General features: G+C 37.2%; 13 protein-coding genes across 13 annotated transcripts; 4 read left to right on the top strand and 9 right to left on the bottom strand.

Moving 5' to 3' along the window:
• Window positions 1-59: 59 nt before the first annotated feature.
• Window positions 60-3,572, bottom strand: SMC2 (condensin subunit SMC2; the record flags this gene model as incomplete). Its single annotated transcript, XM_003676574.1, has 1 exon — window positions 60-3,572. The coding sequence occupies one exon, from the start codon at window positions 3,570-3,572 to the stop codon at window positions 60-62; it is 3,513 nt and encodes a 1,170-aa protein (XP_003676622.1).
• A 351-nt stretch (window positions 3,573-3,923) lies between these two features.
• Window positions 3,924-4,984, bottom strand: RPL2A (60S ribosomal protein uL2; the record flags this gene model as incomplete). Its single annotated transcript, XM_003676573.1, has 2 exons — window positions 3,924-4,684; window positions 4,981-4,984. The coding sequence occupies 2 exons, from the start codon at window positions 4,982-4,984 to the stop codon at window positions 3,924-3,926; spliced, it is 765 nt and encodes a 254-aa protein (XP_003676621.1).
• A 581-nt stretch (window positions 4,985-5,565) lies between these two features.
• On the bottom strand, window positions 5,566-6,534 carry RRT5 (Rrt5p; the record flags this gene model as incomplete). The annotated part of the gene is made up of 1 exon (XM_003676572.1): window positions 5,566-6,534. The coding sequence occupies one exon, from the start codon at window positions 6,532-6,534 to the stop codon at window positions 5,566-5,568; it is 969 nt and encodes a 322-aa protein (XP_003676620.1).
• Window positions 6,535-6,869: 335 nt separating this feature from the next.
• RPL29 (60S ribosomal protein eL29) lies at window positions 6,870-7,061 on the bottom strand (the record flags this gene model as incomplete). Its single annotated transcript, XM_003676571.1, has 1 exon — window positions 6,870-7,061. One exon carries the CDS (start codon window positions 7,059-7,061, stop codon window positions 6,870-6,872), a length of 192 nt encoding a protein of 63 aa, XP_003676619.1.
• Window positions 7,062-7,278: 217 nt separating this feature from the next.
• On the top strand, window positions 7,279-7,752 carry NCAS0E01880 (uncharacterized protein; the record flags this gene model as incomplete). Its single annotated transcript, XM_003676570.1, has 1 exon — window positions 7,279-7,752. The coding sequence occupies one exon, from the start codon at window positions 7,279-7,281 to the stop codon at window positions 7,750-7,752; it is 474 nt and encodes a 157-aa protein (XP_003676618.1).
• Window positions 7,753-7,971: 219 nt separating this feature from the next.
• Window positions 7,972-8,433, bottom strand: QCR6 (ubiquinol--cytochrome-c reductase subunit 6; the record flags this gene model as incomplete). The annotated part of the gene is made up of 2 exons (XM_003676569.1): window positions 7,972-8,277; window positions 8,350-8,433. The coding sequence occupies 2 exons, from the start codon at window positions 8,431-8,433 to the stop codon at window positions 7,972-7,974; spliced, it is 390 nt and encodes a 129-aa protein (XP_003676617.1).
• A 297-nt stretch (window positions 8,434-8,730) lies between these two features.
• Window positions 8,731-9,906, bottom strand: PHO4 (phosphate-sensing transcription factor PHO4; the record flags this gene model as incomplete). The annotated part of the gene is made up of 1 exon (XM_003676568.1): window positions 8,731-9,906. The coding sequence occupies one exon, from the start codon at window positions 9,904-9,906 to the stop codon at window positions 8,731-8,733; it is 1,176 nt and encodes a 391-aa protein (XP_003676616.1).
• A 433-nt stretch (window positions 9,907-10,339) lies between these two features.
• Window positions 10,340-11,482, bottom strand: FAF1 (Faf1p; the record flags this gene model as incomplete). Its single annotated transcript, XM_003676567.1, has 1 exon — window positions 10,340-11,482. The coding sequence occupies one exon, from the start codon at window positions 11,480-11,482 to the stop codon at window positions 10,340-10,342; it is 1,143 nt and encodes a 380-aa protein (XP_003676615.1).
• A 1,114-nt stretch (window positions 11,483-12,596) lies between these two features.
• NCAS0E01840 (uncharacterized protein) lies at window positions 12,597-14,189 on the top strand (the record flags this gene model as incomplete). Its single annotated transcript, XM_003676566.1, has 1 exon — window positions 12,597-14,189. The coding sequence occupies one exon, from the start codon at window positions 12,597-12,599 to the stop codon at window positions 14,187-14,189; it is 1,593 nt and encodes a 530-aa protein (XP_003676614.1).
• A 1,056-nt stretch (window positions 14,190-15,245) lies between these two features.
• RPB3 (DNA-directed RNA polymerase II core subunit RPB3) lies at window positions 15,246-16,202 on the bottom strand (the record flags this gene model as incomplete). Its single annotated transcript, XM_003676565.1, has 1 exon — window positions 15,246-16,202. The coding sequence occupies one exon, from the start codon at window positions 16,200-16,202 to the stop codon at window positions 15,246-15,248; it is 957 nt and encodes a 318-aa protein (XP_003676613.1).
• Window positions 16,203-16,476: 274 nt separating this feature from the next.
• On the top strand, window positions 16,477-16,821 carry NCAS0E01820 (uncharacterized protein; the record flags this gene model as incomplete). Its single annotated transcript, XM_003676564.1, has 1 exon — window positions 16,477-16,821. One exon carries the CDS (start codon window positions 16,477-16,479, stop codon window positions 16,819-16,821), a length of 345 nt encoding a protein of 114 aa, XP_003676612.1.
• Window positions 16,822-17,364: 543 nt separating this feature from the next.
• On the top strand, window positions 17,365-17,880 carry NCAS0E01810 (uncharacterized protein; the record flags this gene model as incomplete). Its single annotated transcript, XM_003676563.1, has 1 exon — window positions 17,365-17,880. One exon carries the CDS (start codon window positions 17,365-17,367, stop codon window positions 17,878-17,880), a length of 516 nt encoding a protein of 171 aa, XP_003676611.1.
• A 351-nt stretch (window positions 17,881-18,231) lies between these two features.
• Window positions 18,232-18,822, bottom strand: NCAS0E01800 (uncharacterized protein; the record flags this gene model as incomplete). The annotated part of the gene is made up of 1 exon (XM_003676562.1): window positions 18,232-18,822. The coding sequence occupies one exon, from the start codon at window positions 18,820-18,822 to the stop codon at window positions 18,232-18,234; it is 591 nt and encodes a 196-aa protein (XP_003676610.1).
• Window positions 18,823-19,522: the final 700 nt, after the last annotated feature.

The following is a 19,522-nucleotide window of genomic DNA, read 5'->3' as shown; positions in this document are numbered from 1 at the left end:
ATTTTAAAATTAAACCTCTTTTTTAATGCATTTGGTTTAAGTACTTAACCATTCTTACATTAAATAATACTGACAACAGATGTACCATTCTGGAACCTGGTCCTAAATACTCTATTAGCGTTGGAAAACATACCTTCTTTCAAGGAAACGACAATGAACTGAGAGCCTTTAAAACGAGTTTTTATCAAATGTCCAATGTTTTGAGTATGACTTAAATCCAAAGCTGCGTCAACTTCATCAAGAATGTACATTGGTGCAGGCCTAAATTGAAGTAGTGCCATGATTAAGGATAGTGCGACAAGGGAACGTTGACCACCTGATAGTTCTACTAGACTGTCTTTCCATAGATTTCCCAATTTCACTCTAACCTCGAGACCCTCTGTAACATCTTTGCCTTCTGATGGGACCAATTTTGCGAATGAATTTGGTAATAGGTCAGCAAATATATGTCCAAAATCCTCAGTGACTTTCTCCCACGTCTTGATTAGCGTATCTCTTTTATATTCATTCAGTTTGCTAATGGTTTCCTGAATCTTTACCTTATCCTTCTCAATGGTCCGAATCATAACTTTCAAAGCTGATTCTTTCTTTTCTACGTTTTCAATCATACTCATTATGTTTGGATTTATTTTTCTTCTCATCTCATGGAATTTCTCCTCTAATTGATTACCTCTTTCCCTGTACTCAGCTAAGTTTACACCTCTATTTTCCTGAATGATACCTTCCACTAAATCATTATCGCGTAACCATTCCTGTTCAGTCAATAGATCTGAAATCCTTTTTTGAAGGGAGTTCGTATTACTTTTGTTCTTGTCAAGTTCATGAGTCAATCTTTGTTGTTCTAATTCCCAGTTTGCTTTATTTTCATTCTTTTCTTTAATGAGATTCTCTAATTCTCGCAATTCATCATCAATATCCAATAACCTTCTTTTTTCTTCATTCAACTTGGTTTGAACAGTTGATATTTCTGCATTAAGATTATCAAGTTTTTTTTCGGTTTGTTGTCTCTCTTCTTCTAATGTTGTTAAAGCAGTAATAACTTGTTCAATAGCCGTCTCGTTAGCACTTATATCACTCTCTAGTTGCTCTGTTTCTAGTTGAATATTTTGATAGAGTTCTGATTTAACATCGGCCATTTGCTCCTGTTTTGTTATTTTTTCCGCCATCTTTTGAAGTCCATCCTTTAATTCTTGTAACTTGGCACCTTTATTTTGATCAAATTCATTCATGTCTTTTTTTATTCTTTCAATCTCCATCTCATAATCTCTTACAGTGGATTGTTGGCTAGTTATATCTGAATGACAAGTTTCAATCTCTTTATGCAGTTCTTCATTTCTTCTTATTATCTGGGTTGCAGAATTGTCTTCTAAGGCCCGCTGAGCAAGATGGAGCTTGTGTTGTGCAAGATTTAGATTATTCTGCAACAATTTTGTTTTTTGAGATGTAGCCTCTTGCGCTCTCAACAGCGACACAATATCATCCAGTTCATATCTTAATTTCTTCAACGTTTGACAGCTCTCGTTATAAGTTTGAATGTTAATTAAAAGATTATTTGTATTATTTCTACTCCCACCTGAAAGAGTACCTTCTGGATCGTAGACATCACCATCGAGGGTAATACTTCTTGTACGTATCTGCGGATGGAAAGTAACCTTCTTAGCAGTGTTAGCATCCTGACAGACCAAACTACCCCCGAAGATAAATTCCATAGCCCTTGACACCTCATCATCATATCCAATTAAGTTAAGAGCTAACTCAACTTTCCCTGGCGCAATATCCTTAGCCATTTGTAAAGTACGAGCATTTAGAGTTCTGGCTGCAATTTTGTTCAGAGGGATAATTGTAACTCTTTTACGAAGTCTACCTTTTTCAAGTAAGAGTGAGGCAGTTTTCTCATTATCCACCACAACATTGTATAATCGACCTCCGGCACAAACCTGCAGAGCACTTGCCGCATCAAAATGATCTTTATTTAGAGTGAATAACTGAGCTGCGACACCTTTCACAGAGCGAGCATCAAAGTTTTCTGATGGGTTTGTGTAATTGAAATCTAGACCTGCAACCCTTCTTTTTAGGTTTTCATTTTGGGTCTCAACTCTATGAATTTCTTGTCGTAAGCTATTTTCCCTTGTTTTCAACTCCTTCGTTCGAAGAGGATCAAACCCAGACTTGGATAACTGCTGCTCTAGGTCTAGGCATACATGTTTATGCTTTTCCACATTGCCACGAATTTTCTCATTTTCAATCTTGGCTTGCTGTAATTTTGGCTGATTGTTCACTAATTCTTTATTCAAAATGTCAATTCTCATGCTCAGTTTCTTTATCGAGACTTCTGTATCGTTCAGTTTATTTTTTGCAATAGTTAATTGAGCACTATATCCCCCATCAGTGTCCCCCGTGGAAGTAATACCAGTTAAAAGAGTCGACAATAATTCCTCTTTTTTACTGTAAGTCTCCTTAATTTTTGCCAGGCTAGCGTTGATTTCCTGATATTCTTTTTCTGTAGACTCGAATGTCTCAGACTTTTCTTTCAAGGTTAGCTTGAACTGTTCAATGTCAGATTTTAATTTTTCAACCTGCTTATTATTTTCTTTAATGTTATCATTACATATAGAATGAGATGTCTTTATTCTGGAGACTTCATTAAGTAACTCACTTTCTTCCTTCTCTAGCCTGGATAAAGTGGCATCTTTATCCAGTTCTTTCTCCTTTTGAATTTTAACCTGTTCGAGATCCTCATTTAAACTTCCTATCTCTTCGGCAGTCCTAAGAATCAAACCCTTCAATTCAGCCATTCTTGCTTCACTAGATTCTAATACATCTTTCACTGATGCATGTCTGTTGATCATGTTCTTATAATCGAAGGCATGGACTACTTTCATTGTCTTCTCAAAGTCTGCCTGGGTTGTTTGAAATTCTAGAAACATTCTCTTTTCGTTTCGAAGTTTTTCCAATTTAGGTTCAATTTCTTCTTCCAATAATGTTCTACTCTCTTGTAATTTTGTTTCCTTCTTTGCCATCGTTCTTTCGGCCTTCTCTCTACGATTTTCAAACATCTTCGTACCTGCTGCCTCTTCAATTAATGATAATATTTCATTTGGCTTCATATTTAAAACTTTGGTAATCTTACCTTGCATAATTAAGAAATTTGGATTATTGATATTCAATTGAACAGACTGGAACAGTTGTAATACAGACTGCTGAGGAGCTCGATGACCATTGATAAGATATTTTGAAGTACCACCTAAAATAATTTGTCTAGTAACGGATATCTTACTCGAATTGTTGAACCCAATTGGAGAATTTGTCTTGTCTGAATTATCAAAAACAATAGTAACACTTGCTTTGGTAACACCGGCTTGCCCTCTCTTATAGATTAAATCTTGCAAATTAGAAGCTCTAACAATTGTCATTGATGAAATACCAAGTACAAAACAGATCGCATCTAAGATATTGGATTTACCTGAACCATTTAGTCCTGTGATGGCGTTAAATTGAGGATCCCAATCTGCTATCACGGTTCTTGTCGCGTAAGATTTAAATCCATCTATAATTAATTCTTCTACCTTCATTGGTTAGCCTTTAACTCTGTCGTCAAAAGGAAGATCTCACTTTCTTTTCTTGCAGTTAGACAATAACAGAAAAGTGTTTTATTTGGTTGATCCACTGTCCTTTTGTTTACTGTTTTCGTTTTCGAGGTTTTACCGAAATCGAAATTTCACAGATGAGATATTAAGCGACCTATCTGAATGAAAACCGTGGCAGGTATACAGGGTTATTAGAAGAAAGGCTATTGAGATAGATTATTTTTAAATTTTTTTATTGAATACGGATGTTATTGGGATCAATTACTTATATATTTATTTTTAATATTAAAAAGATGATAAATGAGTAAAATATTATTGTTTTCATCTTTATATATTCTAATCTTGAGTCTTTTGAGAACCACGTAACAAACCAGTTCTTCTGGCAGCAATCAAACCAGCCTTTTGACCGGAGACGGCACCTCTAGAAATAGTAGAGGCCTTACCAATATGTTGATGGTTACCACCACCGTGAGGATGGTCAACTGGATTCATGGCAACACCACGAGTCTTTGGCCAAGAGTTTCTCTTTAATCTGTACTTGTGGAAAGCACGACCAGCCTTCAACAATGGTTTGTCAACTCTACCACCACCAGCAACAACACCAATGACACCTCTGGCATCAGAAGAGATAATCTTCTTAGCACCGGAAGGTAATCTAACTCTGGTCTTGTTTTCATCTGGGTTGTGACCAATAATGATAACGTAGTTACCAGAAGCTCTAGCCAAAGCACCTCTGTCACCTGGTCTTTCTTCGACGTTGGAAACAATGGTACCTTCTGGGACGGAACCTAATGGCAAGATGTTACCGACATTCAAAGAAGCCTTCTTACCAGCGTAAATGAATTGACCGGTGTGGACACCTTCGTTAGCAATGAAGATTTCTTCACGTAACTTGTACTTGTATGGATCACGGAAGACAACCTTGGCCAATGGAGCACCTCTACCAGCATCGTGGACAATTTGCTTGACGACACCACGGATGTAACCATGACGTTCGGCATAATCCAAAGTTCTTAACTTGGCAGCACCTTGTCTCAATCTGGTGTGGGAGGTGAAGATAGAACCAGCACCCTTTCTTTGGTTACGAATAACTCTACCTGTAAAAAAAATTCATTCAAAAAAAGAATAAAATCATTGTTAGTATACAATTCTTTGCAGTATGCGATTATATTTCATCTGGTCGTATTGAAAAACTAAGTAATACTTTTTGGTTCTCTTGAATAGGATAACAAAAGTAACACTAACATCTACTCGTATTATTATTTTAGGTCGGATCTCTTAGCTCATTGAGATATTCCTATTGTTCCTTTGCTGAATTAATTACCATGAAAAAAATATCATTATGTCTTTCCAATACACCGATTCTTGTCTTATTTCATATGGTTAAACATACCCATTGCTTATTGATCTAATGGTTTCTTGGTTAATTTAAGTATGAAAGCCCAAGAGCAAATTAACTATTAAGTATATTTGTATATCACCTATATCACTAGTTGAAATTGGCTATGGGATTCACAGTGCCATTGCAGAGTCTTAGTGGGGGTAAGCGTACCTGGTACTAACTCAAGTGTGGACGTAGGCTCAGCGGAAAGGAAGAATATTCCCAGTAGACGGAAGTGTCTGTCCAAGGAACTACAGCCCTACTGGGACCATACTGTTCCATAGGCTGAGAAGTTCAGGAAGATACTGAGCGGTCTGTTCGCCGGGAAACGAATTCACTTTGCAATTTCTTTCAACTTCGCGGGCTCAAACTTTTTGAAGCTAGAAAGTAAAAAACAACCGGGTGGTTGGGTGTCCACTTTAATGGTGTGCGGGTGACGGTCTTGACATTTCCATGTATTAAGCTGTGACAGAACTGCCGTACAAAGTATCGCAAAACATTATTGAAAGATATGTAGCTTAAGTTAAATATAGTGGCTTTTCCTTATTTTAGCTAAAACTAGTGTAATAATATAGATTAGTGTTATTCCTGTGGATACTATTCTTGAGGGAGGACAAGAGTCTCAGCATTCTTATTTTTTACCAAAACCGCTACGTTTTCTTCTTCTCTTTCAACTTCAGTACTGCTTGTCATGGATAATGATATGTTGGTCTCATTCATTGCTTTTGGTAGTACAGGATTGGAACCCTCATTTGATTCTGGAATTAGTAAAGGTGTTGTACTTGATTCATCGGCGTTATTGTCGTCAGCATCTTGAACAACTAAGACCTCTTCAATTGTTTCTGCAGACTCTGTATTTGCAAGCTGGTCGGCAATGCTTCTTATTTCCTTAACCTTCTCAACTAATGCAGGTGCAACTCTAATTCTTTTGTTCATAATTTTCTTAAAGGTCAACTTAGCTGCAATTGCTTCAACATTTTCAGTGGTATTTACTTTGACGAGAGCGGCGGTAATTTGACTAGTTATTGGCAAGCATTTACTATTAGTCCTTTGCTTATATATCCAAATTTCTTGTGGATTAAATTCTCTAAAAAGTGCTCTTATTTTTTCATCGGTGACATCTTTTGGAAGTTTTGAACAATATAAAATGTCAGTGGAGGTTTCCTTCTTACTGACCTTCTTTGGTTGTATCAATTGTGTGTCTACAGCATCTTCTTCATTTCTAACCTTTTTTTTCCATTTAGTTCTCCAACCAAAGGGAATAAACTCTTCGTAAGGCTTTATGTATAACGTTCTTCCTTTAAACTCTGTTTTATGTAACTCATTAAAAGCAGTGGCTGCAAGTTGGGGAGTTTCAAAGATTACATATGCATACCCTATTGAGACAACTTTCGTTCCTCTAAAACCAAAGAGGGATTCAGTTGGAGTAAGCACAGACACCTTTCCAAAAGGTTTCAACAGTTCCTCAAGTTCAGCATCACTAGTGTTAAACCTAACATTAGTAAAAACAAGCTTATGAGTTGTAATTTCAATAGGATCCACATTTGAATCACCGTTGGTCGACATCTTTGAAAGTTACTTTGTATCCAGTTGGTCTTGAAATTTTATGTCCAACTATAAATTCGAAACAAACGGCTTTGAACGTAAGCTGGAAATAGTGTTATATTATGTGGGTACGTTAAGGACACAAAGGGTGGCAACTTGTTTCCCTTTTTCTTAAGCTTTATAAATTAGCCGCCGAACTTTAAAAAAATGTCCGATTACGTCTTATTCAAAATTCCCAATAAACTTATTTAAGAAAAGAATTAAAGTAATTGAGATATATTTATTATATATATATTTAATTGGTTATCACAGGTATACCATCAATTAATGAAGTTAAGTCATTAATCTCAGATCTCTTAGTTCTTGGCAGCAGCACGCTTGGCAGCCAAAGCCTTAGCAGTACCGTGTAAGGCATGCTTGTGGTTTCTTCTGAACTTTGGATCAACACCCTTCAAGGATGGGTACTTGTAGGTCTTTGGCTTCTTAATACCGTTTCTGTGAGCCTTCTTGGTTTGGTTATGAGCGGTATGATTCTTAGATTTAGCCATTGTCTGTTAAAATTAAGTTTGTTGTTGGTTGAACAAGTAAACTATGTTAGTATTAAAGTCCAATCAATAAAATGATTATAACGAGTAGCAGGGAATTTATTGTCTTGTCACACATCGGGGTTCTTTCCATTGTATTAATTCACTATCCAAAGTGAAAATCAAAAATAAAACCTTTAATAATACTCTTAAATCATGGTATCTCTTTAACATTCATTTTATGAAAATGATCTTCTCGGAATATTGCTGTTCTTCCAGTTTGGTTCTCATTAGTAATCTCCATGGTACTCTTTTCTATCACTCTTTGGTAATTAATTGTTCAATAAATCGTATTCTATTCCACTCCAATTCAGTTCCCTGCCGGTCATTATTCATAAGGGCGTCCCCTTTTCACACATATACGTACGCTTTAAGTTGTCTGATGTTTTCAAACCTTTCTTTCCTAAGGCTTGATCTTTCGATATCTTCTAATAATAATGGCTTATTTTCGAATAGTGGAACTGGCTCCATTACAAGTGACTTTCGTGTCCGCAATTTTGAAATTCGAAACCGACGCAAAAGACCAACTACTAAGAAAATCTTAATGGTGGATGGGTGGAAAGAATTTGTGGGTGGAAACAGTCAAACATTTACTGATGTGCATTGGAAGCCCAATGGTGAAAGACAATGCTTATCTGAACAAGTTGATAGTTAAGATATACATATACAATTTGCATTTTAGAGTTTCTTTAAAATCGTACTAAAAAGAGTATGTACATAAATAATGGAATATAAAATTAATTCATTCGTTGATCTCCATTCGGTTAGCAAGTATGTTATGTTAAATCATTCATTATGGTTTGATGATTAATAAGTGAGACCAGACCTATGAACTGTACTTGATAAACAAAATCTGGAAGTAACGATGCAGCAATTACTTTAACTTATCAAATAATCTTGGTGAAGCACAGCTATCAAGGTAATGTTGCAAATGAAAGAATTCTTCCACACAATCTTCCTTATGGTCCAACTCAGCGTATCCCGGTTGGGCTTGCTCTAACTTGACTCTTTCTGCACATTCCATATAATGCTTTACTAAGTGTTGACCTTTTGGTGTCTCTTTGCACTCGTCTCGTAATGTCTCTAATGGATCTTGTAATTCCTCCTCTTCTTCTTCTTCATCGTCTTCCTCATCTTCTTCCTCTTCATCGTCTTCGTTTCCATCAGTAGATTCAGGTTCCTATTTACATTTTAGCAGAGGTTAGTAATATATTCATAACTTTTTCTCTTTAATGAACAGAATAAAACATACATCATCTCCATCATCAGCCCTTGCTACCACTGGAACAATGGTCTCCTTTAAGAATTCCAAACAATCAGTAATAGATTCTATCATAATGTAATGCTATGCAAATCTTTTGATTTCTATGTGAAATGTGATAATGATATACTTCAATATATTTACTATCAAGGGCATTGAATAAGTTGGTTAAAAGCATTTCGAGAAAATTAGTTCAGTTAGTAGGGATTATAAGGGCGCTCGTATCGGACTCCGCACTAAGTTGATTTGATTGGCTGTTTGTGATTACGTAACACATTATTAAATTGTATCATACAAAACATTATAATCAAGAAATCGTTATTAAGAATATAAAATAATAAGTTTGGGTATGGCTTAAAGTTTGGAATTTGCTTAGATTCCTAATCGTTCATGTAATTGTTTAATATATTTCACAGCCAGTTCCACTGTACCAGCTTTCGAAGGAATAGCCACGGAATCCTTTAAATCCTTTGGTAGAAGGCTCTCCAATGAGGAAATAGCATTATTGAGACGATTTCTTCGTTCTTGTTCTGATTCTCTATGTGATAATTGTTTCTTAGTTTTAGATACATCCTTCTTCTCCACGGCGGATGATGATTTCTTTGCTGGTAGTTCCATTTCCCTTGGATTCTCCTTTATTATATCATTATTAAATGAGGATCTTCTTCTCGTATTTCGTGGCTTGATTACTGGTGATTTAGTTGCCCTAATTATTCTCTTATCTTTCGAAACAGATTTAAAAATGGATTCAAAATCAGAAGAGGGCAGAACGACTTTAGTTTCCAAATTTTGCGACGGCCTATGATGATGGCTACGATTGGTATTATTAGCATTAAGCTCCGACCCTTGCGATATATTCATAAAGCTAGAAGAGTTCATCTTCATGGTCGTTGATGAAACTGGTAGATATATTTCCATATCCTGACTCTTTGCAGGTTTCCTGGCAAGCAGAGCCGGCGATACTAGGGGAGAAATGTGTTCAAAACTGGGTCTCTTAAAATCTTTATTAGATGAAATGGAGGATGCACTCTTTCTAAAACTGCTCCCATATTCTAGATTATTTGACTCTGTCGATTGAGATTTGGAAATCTCTTCCATGAACGAATTGAGTTCAAAATCGGCAGTATTGTTAGTTATAGGGATATTGTTAGCAAACATAGGCGAATAGTCATGCATACTTTCAATGCTATGTTCATGGACTTGCAACGGGCTTTCAGAGACACTTCCACCAGCATTTGATTTGGAAACGGACGTCGAGGGGTTCATTATCTCAAAATAATTTTGTTCTTGATTTATTATTTCCTTATCGTTCACAAGAGTGTGAGCTGAATGTGATTTTGGTCCATGATATGAAGATACATCTGCTGATGGTAGCCTTTGAAATAATGTATTTTCCTGTTGTGCCAAATCTTCGGGTTCTAGGCTATATGACGTTTCATTTTCATTGGGATTCTGTCTTTTGAACTTATCCAAAATACTATTATCAGAGTTATTTAAAGGTGGATAGAAAAGAGACGGATTAGTATTATCAGCAAATTCTTGCGTCATCTTATCAACTGCTTACCGTAGGTTAGTTACTGTAGTTAATGAAAACGAGTGTTGACTATAGTATGATGTCTTTTAGAAGTACAACTTTGCGTCAGCCTTGGATCTGATCTTGAACTAGCCTTTGCTGATCTAATCTATTGTGCTAGTACGCCTTTCCGGTTGGCTTCACATTGGCTTTGATGGAGAAGTCAAGAATTTCAATTTTGTCAAGTAATATATTGCTGATGCACGGGGTGCTCGATAAAATTATTCTGGCGAGCGGCGTTACATAGTGTTACATAAGCTGATATTGCCAGATAGCGATTGCGATGACATAAAATATGACAAGTGCGATAGTTGAGAGATTAATGGACATTATGTATCAGAGATAAATATGCACTAGTTGTTTGTAAGAACGAAAGGATTCTATATCTCTATGTAGGTATGTAACATGCTAACGGCGACCTCTATTACCTCTTCCACCACGGCTTCCTCCTCTGCCTCCTCCTCTACCTCCTCTCCCTCCGCCTCTACCTCTAAATCCGCCTCTGCCTCTCATTCCTCCACCACCAATACGTTCAATTTCATCTTTTGAAACTATTAGACCATTTCTAGTTGATCTACCAATTGTATTGATTTTTAGTCCACGTTCTCTCTTGGCCATTCTCTCTTCATCCTTCTTCTTTATACTCTCACCAATACGCCTTTCAATATCTTTCTTATAAGTGGATTCGATCTTTCTAAATTGACCCTTCTTTACTCTAGAAAGCACGATACCACCTTCTGCAGCGTCTTGTTCGTATCTCTTGATTCTTTCTTTATGCTTCTCAATCATTCCTTTCCTTACCTGTATCGGCACTTTCTCCAACTTGCTTATTTTGCTGGTATGTCCATTCACTTTTGAAAGATGCTTCAGTCTCATTTCTAAAGTACGTGACCTAGCCTTTCCAATGACTTGGTCATCTTGGTATGCAATAGTATCACTATTACTCCCATGCATACCTTCTAGAGTTAAACCAACCCCACTTGTCACACCGGAGGAGGCGTTAGAAAAGGCACTCAATAGATGTGATTCTCTTAAAAACTGTTGCAATTCAATATCGTTTTGTAAATTTTCTTCCTCTAAATTTTCGTTGAGATCCTTCTTATCATCTCTATCTTCTTGTTCCTGCTCCTTCACAATTGCATGTATTAAAGTCTTCCCACTACTCAATAACTTCTTCTCCTTATTGGATGGGGCAATATATGTATCAGTTGGTCCATCAAACTTAATCACTTTTGGCTTATTCATTTTGGGTTTAACCAATAAACTGTGTTCATTGGTTTCTTCTTCGGAAAATCCAGTAAATTCATTATTATTGTCTGAATTATCATCAACATCGGATTCATGGTTCTCTCCATCAAACTTGCGATCTTCTACACGGTCCGATACATCGTCATCCCCGCTCCCATCATTTGACGATTCAAGATTTAAATCCTTAGTCTGGTCATCAAATCCCATAGCTTCCAGCGATCCAAATTGACTTTCAAAGGCTTTTCTTTGTAGTTCAAGCGCTCTCAGGTATTCCACATCTTCATTGCTATCTTTAGAACCCATTTTATTCCTTAAGTTGTGGTAGTTTTATCCCTCTTCAATGTTGCGATGACCTTCTGTTAGAAAATATTTGACATACAATTTTTTCACTGTTCGATGTTTTTTTCCAAAAATTTAACCGCCCGCTTGCTGCAATAACTCATCCCTGGGACCACAACTAGCACCCTTACTGCGACGATTAACATTACAACCACGGTGACTGATTATATCTGATTGGTACAACTCATATCACGAGGGATCAGAGTTTACAAGGTAATTGAGCCAGCTCAACGACATATTCTACGGAAATCGAGACGTACGCTATCAGGGCTTTTCCTACGGAGGCTGGAGTTGAAACAATATCACCTACCAGTAAACTAGCATATTTAGCTTGTAGTCGTGACTGTATGTTCTTGCACCTAAAACAATTACATTAATGCGATACTACTGACACTCACAGACTCTTCCAAAAAAATAAATAAAAAAGAAAAAAAAAGACAACTGGAAGTCCTATAAGAAAAGATCATTTCAAGGAGTCAAAGATTGAATTCATTGAAAGGATTTACGCTTTTGGGAGGTAAGTGGCGTTACAGATAGTGTGTGATTGTGGGATATTTTCCAGATTTATAATCTTGCATTTGGCATTACGAAATGTGAGCTCACCAAGACTAGCTTTCTCCGTCCGTTTCTTAGTGACTCGCGCTTGTAAGAAAACTTGGCAGTATGCTAAAAACGGAATACAAACAAATATTCCTCCTGAAAGATTGGCACAACTCTAACCTTCTTTCAGGATAAATTGGTTACATGCAGGGATATTTTAGACATTTTATCTCTGGGGGGCATACTCTGAGATTTACCAACAAATGAGGTCTCTAAAGGACTTAGTGTGGAAAGAAAACAACCGCAGGAATCAGATCTACTATAATGGGAAATTCTTCCCTGTAAAGGGATTTTCACTATGCGTAATTGTGTTTAGTATTCTATTCTTAACTGTTCAGCTAGGGTAGAAATTTGTTTGAACCATAAAATATGTGTTATATAACAGAGCACTAATTCTCAAGGATGTCGTTTTCTTTCTTCACTTCACTTTGCTCCACAACAGAAATAATAATAAAATCAAATATATATATTTTGAAAAATGTTGTTTTATAAAAGCAGCATATATGTGTCTACGCTTCTGTGCTTTCTAATGCACCCAGCTCTAGGTGTGGAAATTACACGAGACGTGGTGTTTAATGTTCCACTACTCGATATGGATGTGACAGTGGATGCCGGTTTTGCCGTTTCGTTTTTGAGTCAAGGAAGTGTACCAATTTCAATGGAAAATGGTGACATAGCAAACAATGGTGTATTTTGTTTGGGGAATTCTAACTTCGGGACAATTTCATCAGGAACAATTACGAACAACGGTCCGATGTTTCTTCAAGCGGAAAATGTTGAAAGAACGCAAGCCTTACAAGCCACGACATTGATTAATAATAATTTCTTGACTTTTTATGGAGGAGGTGCCGTTAATTTATCAATAACTGAAAGTTTTATTAATAAAGGTCTGATTTACTTCAATTTTCCTGATAATCCAATCACCATTGAGGGGCCCGCCAGTGGAATTGTTAACGACGGTGTAATAGATATTTACTTTACTGGACAAGCAACTATTTCCATTTCAAGTATTGTGGGAACAGGTTGTGTAGTTCTCAATCAAGGCAATTTTCCAGCATTCGATCTTTCCAAATCGTTTAATCAAACAATATATGTCGAGGATGGTTACTCATGGATTAGGTTTTTTGGTAAACAGTTACCAGATTCTATTCCAGTTGTGAGAGCAGCTGACTTTTCAAACGGACGTATCATGATAGTTGTTGGTTCAGCCGAAACTACTCCGGAAAGGCCCACTTTTATTTTTAATAATATCACTGGTATAGTCAATATTACAGTTTCTTCTGGGTCTTACCTTGTCGACGTAGGTCTGAGCATGGATCCGGCGCTTTCAACTGCAGGAACATTTTTAGATTACAATGGTGATGAATACGCACTTGTTATTATAATGAAAACTAATGGAGATGCTAAGCCCTCCAATTGTCAAACAAATATAGATCAATCATCACTTGGCCTCTGTCCTTACCAGCTACCTCTCCCAAACCCTTTAATAACGACGGCACCATACGCCGGAAAAACTATAACCAAACTAGTTTCCTATGAAACAACACTGGCTTCTGATGGGTTACCAAGTACGGTGGGCATCACTAAATATTTTATTCCATCATTGACTTTTCCCTCCCCATACACTACAACTTCTGTTAATGGTGGCAAGACCTATACTAAAGTAGTGAGTTATTTTACTACCTCAGGGTATCCTCCATGGTTAACTGAACTGACGAATCTTCCATACGTGGGAACCACTACGTCAACTCTTTCATTTTCGATCCCACCACCACACACTAGCACATTGACAGAGGATGATATGACTGTATCGGAGATTATTTCGTATTATTCCACAACGGGTAGTGACGGTAAACCTGCCACGGGGACCACAACTAGTACCCTTACTGCAACGAGCTACGTTACAACCACGGTGACAGATTATATGATGGGTACCACTCATATCACGAGGGATCATACTTCACAAGGGACTTGGGCCAGCTCAACGACATATTCTACGGAAATCGAGACGTACATTATTAGGGCTTCCCCCACGGGAACAGGAACTGAAACTTTGTCTACAATTAGCTGATTAATGTGTTTTATACTATGGTAATCAATTTTATTTTTTATTTATGAATAAACATCACAAGCTCAAGCTTGACACGCAGTCAGTTTTGTGATTTCTTGAATTGAGAATTTATTCTTCGATAACGTTTTACGAAAATTAGGAGACTCGGTAACATTTGGCTATGACAGTGCAAGATTATTGGTTCTTGTGGTGCTTTGTGTAGTATCATGTGTCATAGTATTAACAGAAACAAGTTCCAATACACATCTATCTGTAGGTGGGTTTGTTACACGTCTTGTAGTCAAGTTACCATTACAGTAAGGAAGCCTTAACTATCGCTCCAATTAAAGGTTCATTAACGTTATCAGCGAACAGAGATGTCCAAACAAAAACTGATCAAAGAAAAAGTGTGGGAATACCGCCATTGCCTTCAATGTACCATGTAACAGCCTTTCTAGCCTTTTTCTCTTGTCCAGTACTAACTTTCCCGAAGCCCGGAAACCTTATCTTACTGTTTTGGTCTAGTAGCTCCTCCGCATGTATATTCTGGAATGCAACAATTCCTGTAGAATATAAAAATAAATTCAAGAGCCCTGTCGTTCGATTTGATCATCCATTATATATTTATATTACCATCTGCATCAAAATGTTAACTTTAGAAATAAATCTTTTTTCTATAAACTTAATTGTCTGCTATTGGCATCGGCTGACATTTTTTTGTGATTAGGTAAGCAACGATTAATATATTTCCGACCCCAGTAATAAACCCCCGTTAAAGATAGCAATCGATCTGCTGAACAATTAGTACTAAGAATAAATACAACACTAAATCGGTGCACATCATGACTGTTAAATCAAATATATTACTAGTTTACTCATTGTTGTATACCCTCTTTCTTTTGTACTTACCTATTGCGGCTAAAAACGTAATAAAACTAACCACCTTTAGGTATAGTAATGGTAAGTTACACTTCAATATACTACCAAACTGTACGTAGACAATAGTTAGGATTAAAATATACTGGTGGTTAGTTTTTCGTTTACGATTTGTATTGATTATATAATTACATTCATTGCTCACCAAGCATTATCATATGCACCTCCCGGATTAGCGACATTTGCGTATGAGTTTTGTTCCATTCCACCATCCATATTAACATCATTGTCTCCTCCATTCATCATGCCCTCACGGCCACTGACACCGTTGGGATTCGTGGCAAAATTAACTTTTTCTTGGTCCATTTGTGTTAATGCTAATAATATAGATGCAACTTTCTTTTGAAGTGTATCTACACCTCTGACAACAACTTGGTCCACAGGTATGGACCCGACAGTTTCCACATTCATATAAAATGTTTCGGCCTTAGCTTTATAATCAAATAATTCGCCTTCATTTGGAGGGTCTTCGTACTCACAGTTCTTAGAATTTGGCCATTCCTTAGTAGCATCTTGTTCGTACCAGTAGTCAGTATGCTTTAATTTATTCCATGGATCGTATTCAAATTCTATGGCTGCTGCAGGACCCCATTTCGCATGTTCCTTGGCTATCCCCTTCTTGGCAATACACGTTATTTTTAATTCTTGTCCTTTTCTTAGTTTACATATTAACACACCATTCCCTTCTCTATCCTGTATGATTGGATGACCAATATTACGACCAAGTAAATTGGAAACAATCACTAAATCCTTGGCATACACATTGGTAGTACTCTCACTTTCCCCAAATGCTTGTAAAGTTAACACGACAGAACATTTATCACAATGATCTTCACAGAAACAATCACGACTATATTCCAGCTGTTCAATATCCAAACTTTGTAATGGAATCAACCCTAACCTGTGAGCAATAAATTCATCAGCCAGCACGGTAGTATTTGTTTCTATCTGAACTGAATCAATAGCTAAGGTGGGGATTTCAGCAATCATCACTCTACGGAAGGAATTAGCTAATGCTAAATCCACATTAGATAAGATAAAATCCACGTTATCTTTCGTAGCTTCCCTAATTTTTACTTGTGGTCCTGCTTCGCTCATTGTATAATGATTGGATACTCTATCGTAGCTTAGTTGCCTTTCCACTAAAGGTTTCTTGGCGGTTTAAAGCTTTAACAAACTGGTTGTCCTTCACTTTAACACTGTTTTCTAAATTTTTCAACGTGATGTTATTTACGATTAAATGGAGATCGGGGTAACCCTCTTGATTATATATAATTTAAGTTGTGAGTTTCGGATGAATGTTCTGAGTTATGATGATTGGAGAGGTTACCAATCAGTTCAGTTGTGATACTCTCAAGTAGTTAAGAAACCAATGGGCAAAGAAGTGTTAAATATTCCAGATTTACGCGTGGAGCAGACCTTTAAAAGAGCAGTGGCGAAGGAAACCAAGGAATATATAATAAAGAACAAGGCCACGTTCCCCCGCAGTACAATAACAGAGCTAACAAGAGTAGAGAAGGCGGTGATATGTTCGAAAGTTATTTTAAGAGATATATTAGTGATGCCCTTTTTGCAAAGTGTTGCTTGGACAGGATTCTTGATTGTACTTAAGCCATGGTTACGAACGACGGTAACTTTTGGAAGGAAAATGGGGAGTTCTGCAATGGACTTAATTACAGGAAGGAATTTAGTTAAATCAAAGCCAAAGAGTATATGATATAAAGTTATAAAAATATACGAAATTAGCTAATTGTTTACGGATGGTTCAATTCAAAAATAATATTTAGAATGGAAAAATCCTTTGGTGAAACAGAATTTGTCTTATCAATGGTTAGGATTCTTGCCATTATTGGATTCACTATTTTGGGGATTGTGTTAGCATGTGGTGGTGGTCCACACGGTAGTTTCATTGATGGCCAATATTGGAATTATCCTGGTTCATTTGTGGGTCATAACTCAGGGACTAAATTCAAAGGGTTGTGTTCTGTATTTGTTATAGCTGCATTTTCCTACAGTGGGATCGAAATGACTGCTGTGTCGCCAGTCGAAAATAAAGATCCAAGAATTACTATTCCCAAGGCGGCCAAGAGAACGTTCTAGTTCATCACTGCATCATACGTCACAATTCTAAGTTTTGATTGGTTGCTTTGTTCCCTACGACAATCCAAGACTACTAAGTCGTACCAGTTTCGTTGATGCAGCCTCATCCCCTCTAGTCATTGCCATAGAAAACGGTGGCAATAAAGGTTTGCTTACCTTGATGAACGCCATTATCTTGATATCTATTATTTCCGTAGCCAATAGTGCAGTCTATACATGTTCCAGATGTATGGTTGCCATGGTTCACATCGGTAATGTCCCCCGAATTTTAAACCGTGTTGATACAAAAGGCCGACCCATGAACGCTATCATATTCACATTATTTTTTGGGCTATTATCGTTTGTGGCTGCTAGTGATAGACAGGCAGATGTCTTCACCTGGTTAAGTGCCCTTTCTGGATTATTCACCATATTCCGTTGGATGGCCATCAATTTATCGCATATTAGGGTCAGACAGGCCATGGCAAAGCAGAATAGATCCTTAGATGAACTTCCATTTTTGTCTCAAACAGGTGTATGGGGGTCGTGGTATGGTACTATTGTTCTCTTCTCTGACCTAGTGGCATCTTTTTGGACTTCTTTATTTCCTTTGGGTGGGACCTCAGCGGATGCAGAATTATTTTTTGAAGTTTTTTTTACCGTTTCCCATCTTATTAGCATGTTACTTTGTCCATAACTTGTACATGAGGAAAAGAGAATTTATGGTTGGATTGACGGATATGGATCTAGACACAGGCAGAAGGCAAATGGACTTGGATGTTCGCAGAGAGGAACTTAGGTGTGAAAGAGAAGAGCTGGCCAAGCAATGTTTTTTTAAAATATTTTTGCATGTGTGGTGCTGAGCCACTTATAGAATATTGTAATATATTTATACGTAAGAACATTTGGTACAGTTTTATCCTGTCGTTATTATCACTGTTGGTGTTACCCTCGTTTCGCAGCGCATCGCGCATTTCCCTAAAATCATATATAAAGTAAGGTACCACAAACTCCACTTTAAGTATACGCCAATTCAGAGCAAAGGATCTCACTCTAACAATTCAATTACAGAGCTGTGACAAATGACTTCAAAAACTGTAAGAAAGAGATCAGGAACAGTGGGAGTTGAGGTTTTCATGGGGGACTTAACACCCATTGTTTCAGCTGACGAGGTCCAGACCTCGGCGGCTAAAACAACACTATTGGCACAAACATCAAAACACACAAATGAATTACCAGTGCAACAAGAAGCCTCGACACCAGAAGGGCCAACTCCGGATGAGGCAAGCTTGACATCAGAAGGGCCAACACCACGCGAGTCTAGGGTAGAACCCGTACCACAAAAGTTCAGCGAGGACGATAGCTTAAGGAGCTGGGACGATGATCCTGAGGCATTGAGGTCTGCAAAACAAAAAGCACGACAGAAAAGAAGAAGAAAAGACCGTCGCTGGTATGTTGCGCGTGTAATAATTATTAACCTTATTGCCCTATTACTTTGTTCTTTACCCCTAGTGGTTTTGTCCAAATGGGATTTTTCAATACTAGTTAAAATTATCGTTGGTTTATTGTCGGCCGGTCTTATACTATTGGGTCTCTGCAATGTTCTTCTTATGGTTTGTAGAAGAACCAACGACTCCATTGAGCAGGGGGGACGTTTGGGGATTTCCCTATTGTTTGGGGCAGCGGCAGCAGATGTAGCTATACTAATTGGAAGTGGTTTATAAGTGAAACATGTAATCTAGTCAACCAACAAAATGTTCTATAATGGGAATCGTTTATACAATTGAATGTATATTCTGAATATAGCTTATACATATTGTTTTTTATCTCACATGTGTCTAGTTCTAGCATTTGGGGCATACATCACATCAGATGTTTTCTCGGATATATGCCAACACTAACATATATGCCTGCTAAAAAATTCCATGCATAGCTGTGCCCTTTTAGAAAAATAATTCCAACCAATAATATGGGGACAGAGTAACCCATGTAACTAAAAACACTAAAACACAAAGTCTACAAAGATATAGATCACATGTGAATAACAATGATCCCATTTCCATATTCCACGGTCTTGCAGATGACTGACCGGAGTTTTTTTTCGCGATGACGTTTTGGTCCCCTTCGAAAGTTCGAAAAAAAGGTATTATGAACTTGTCTATGAGGCCAACTTACAACACAATCCTGTATAGACAGACTTAAGTGCTGTTTATTTTTAAAGAAAATAACAAGGAAAATTAGTAAAAAATGGATTCAAGAACAGTAGATGTGGAAAAAGAACAAGTACCAACTCAGGCCGACGAGTTTCACGAAAACACCCAAGTCGTACTTGCTGAAAG

This window comes from Naumovozyma castellii, chromosome 5, assembly GCF_000237345.1.
Source record: "Naumovozyma castellii chromosome 5, complete genome".
NCBI classification, from domain to species: domain Eukaryota; kingdom Fungi; phylum Ascomycota; class Saccharomycetes; order Saccharomycetales; family Saccharomycetaceae; genus Naumovozyma; species Naumovozyma castellii.
The sequence above is the reverse complement of the archived record's forward strand: the minus strand, read 5'-3'. Positions and strand labels throughout refer to the sequence as shown.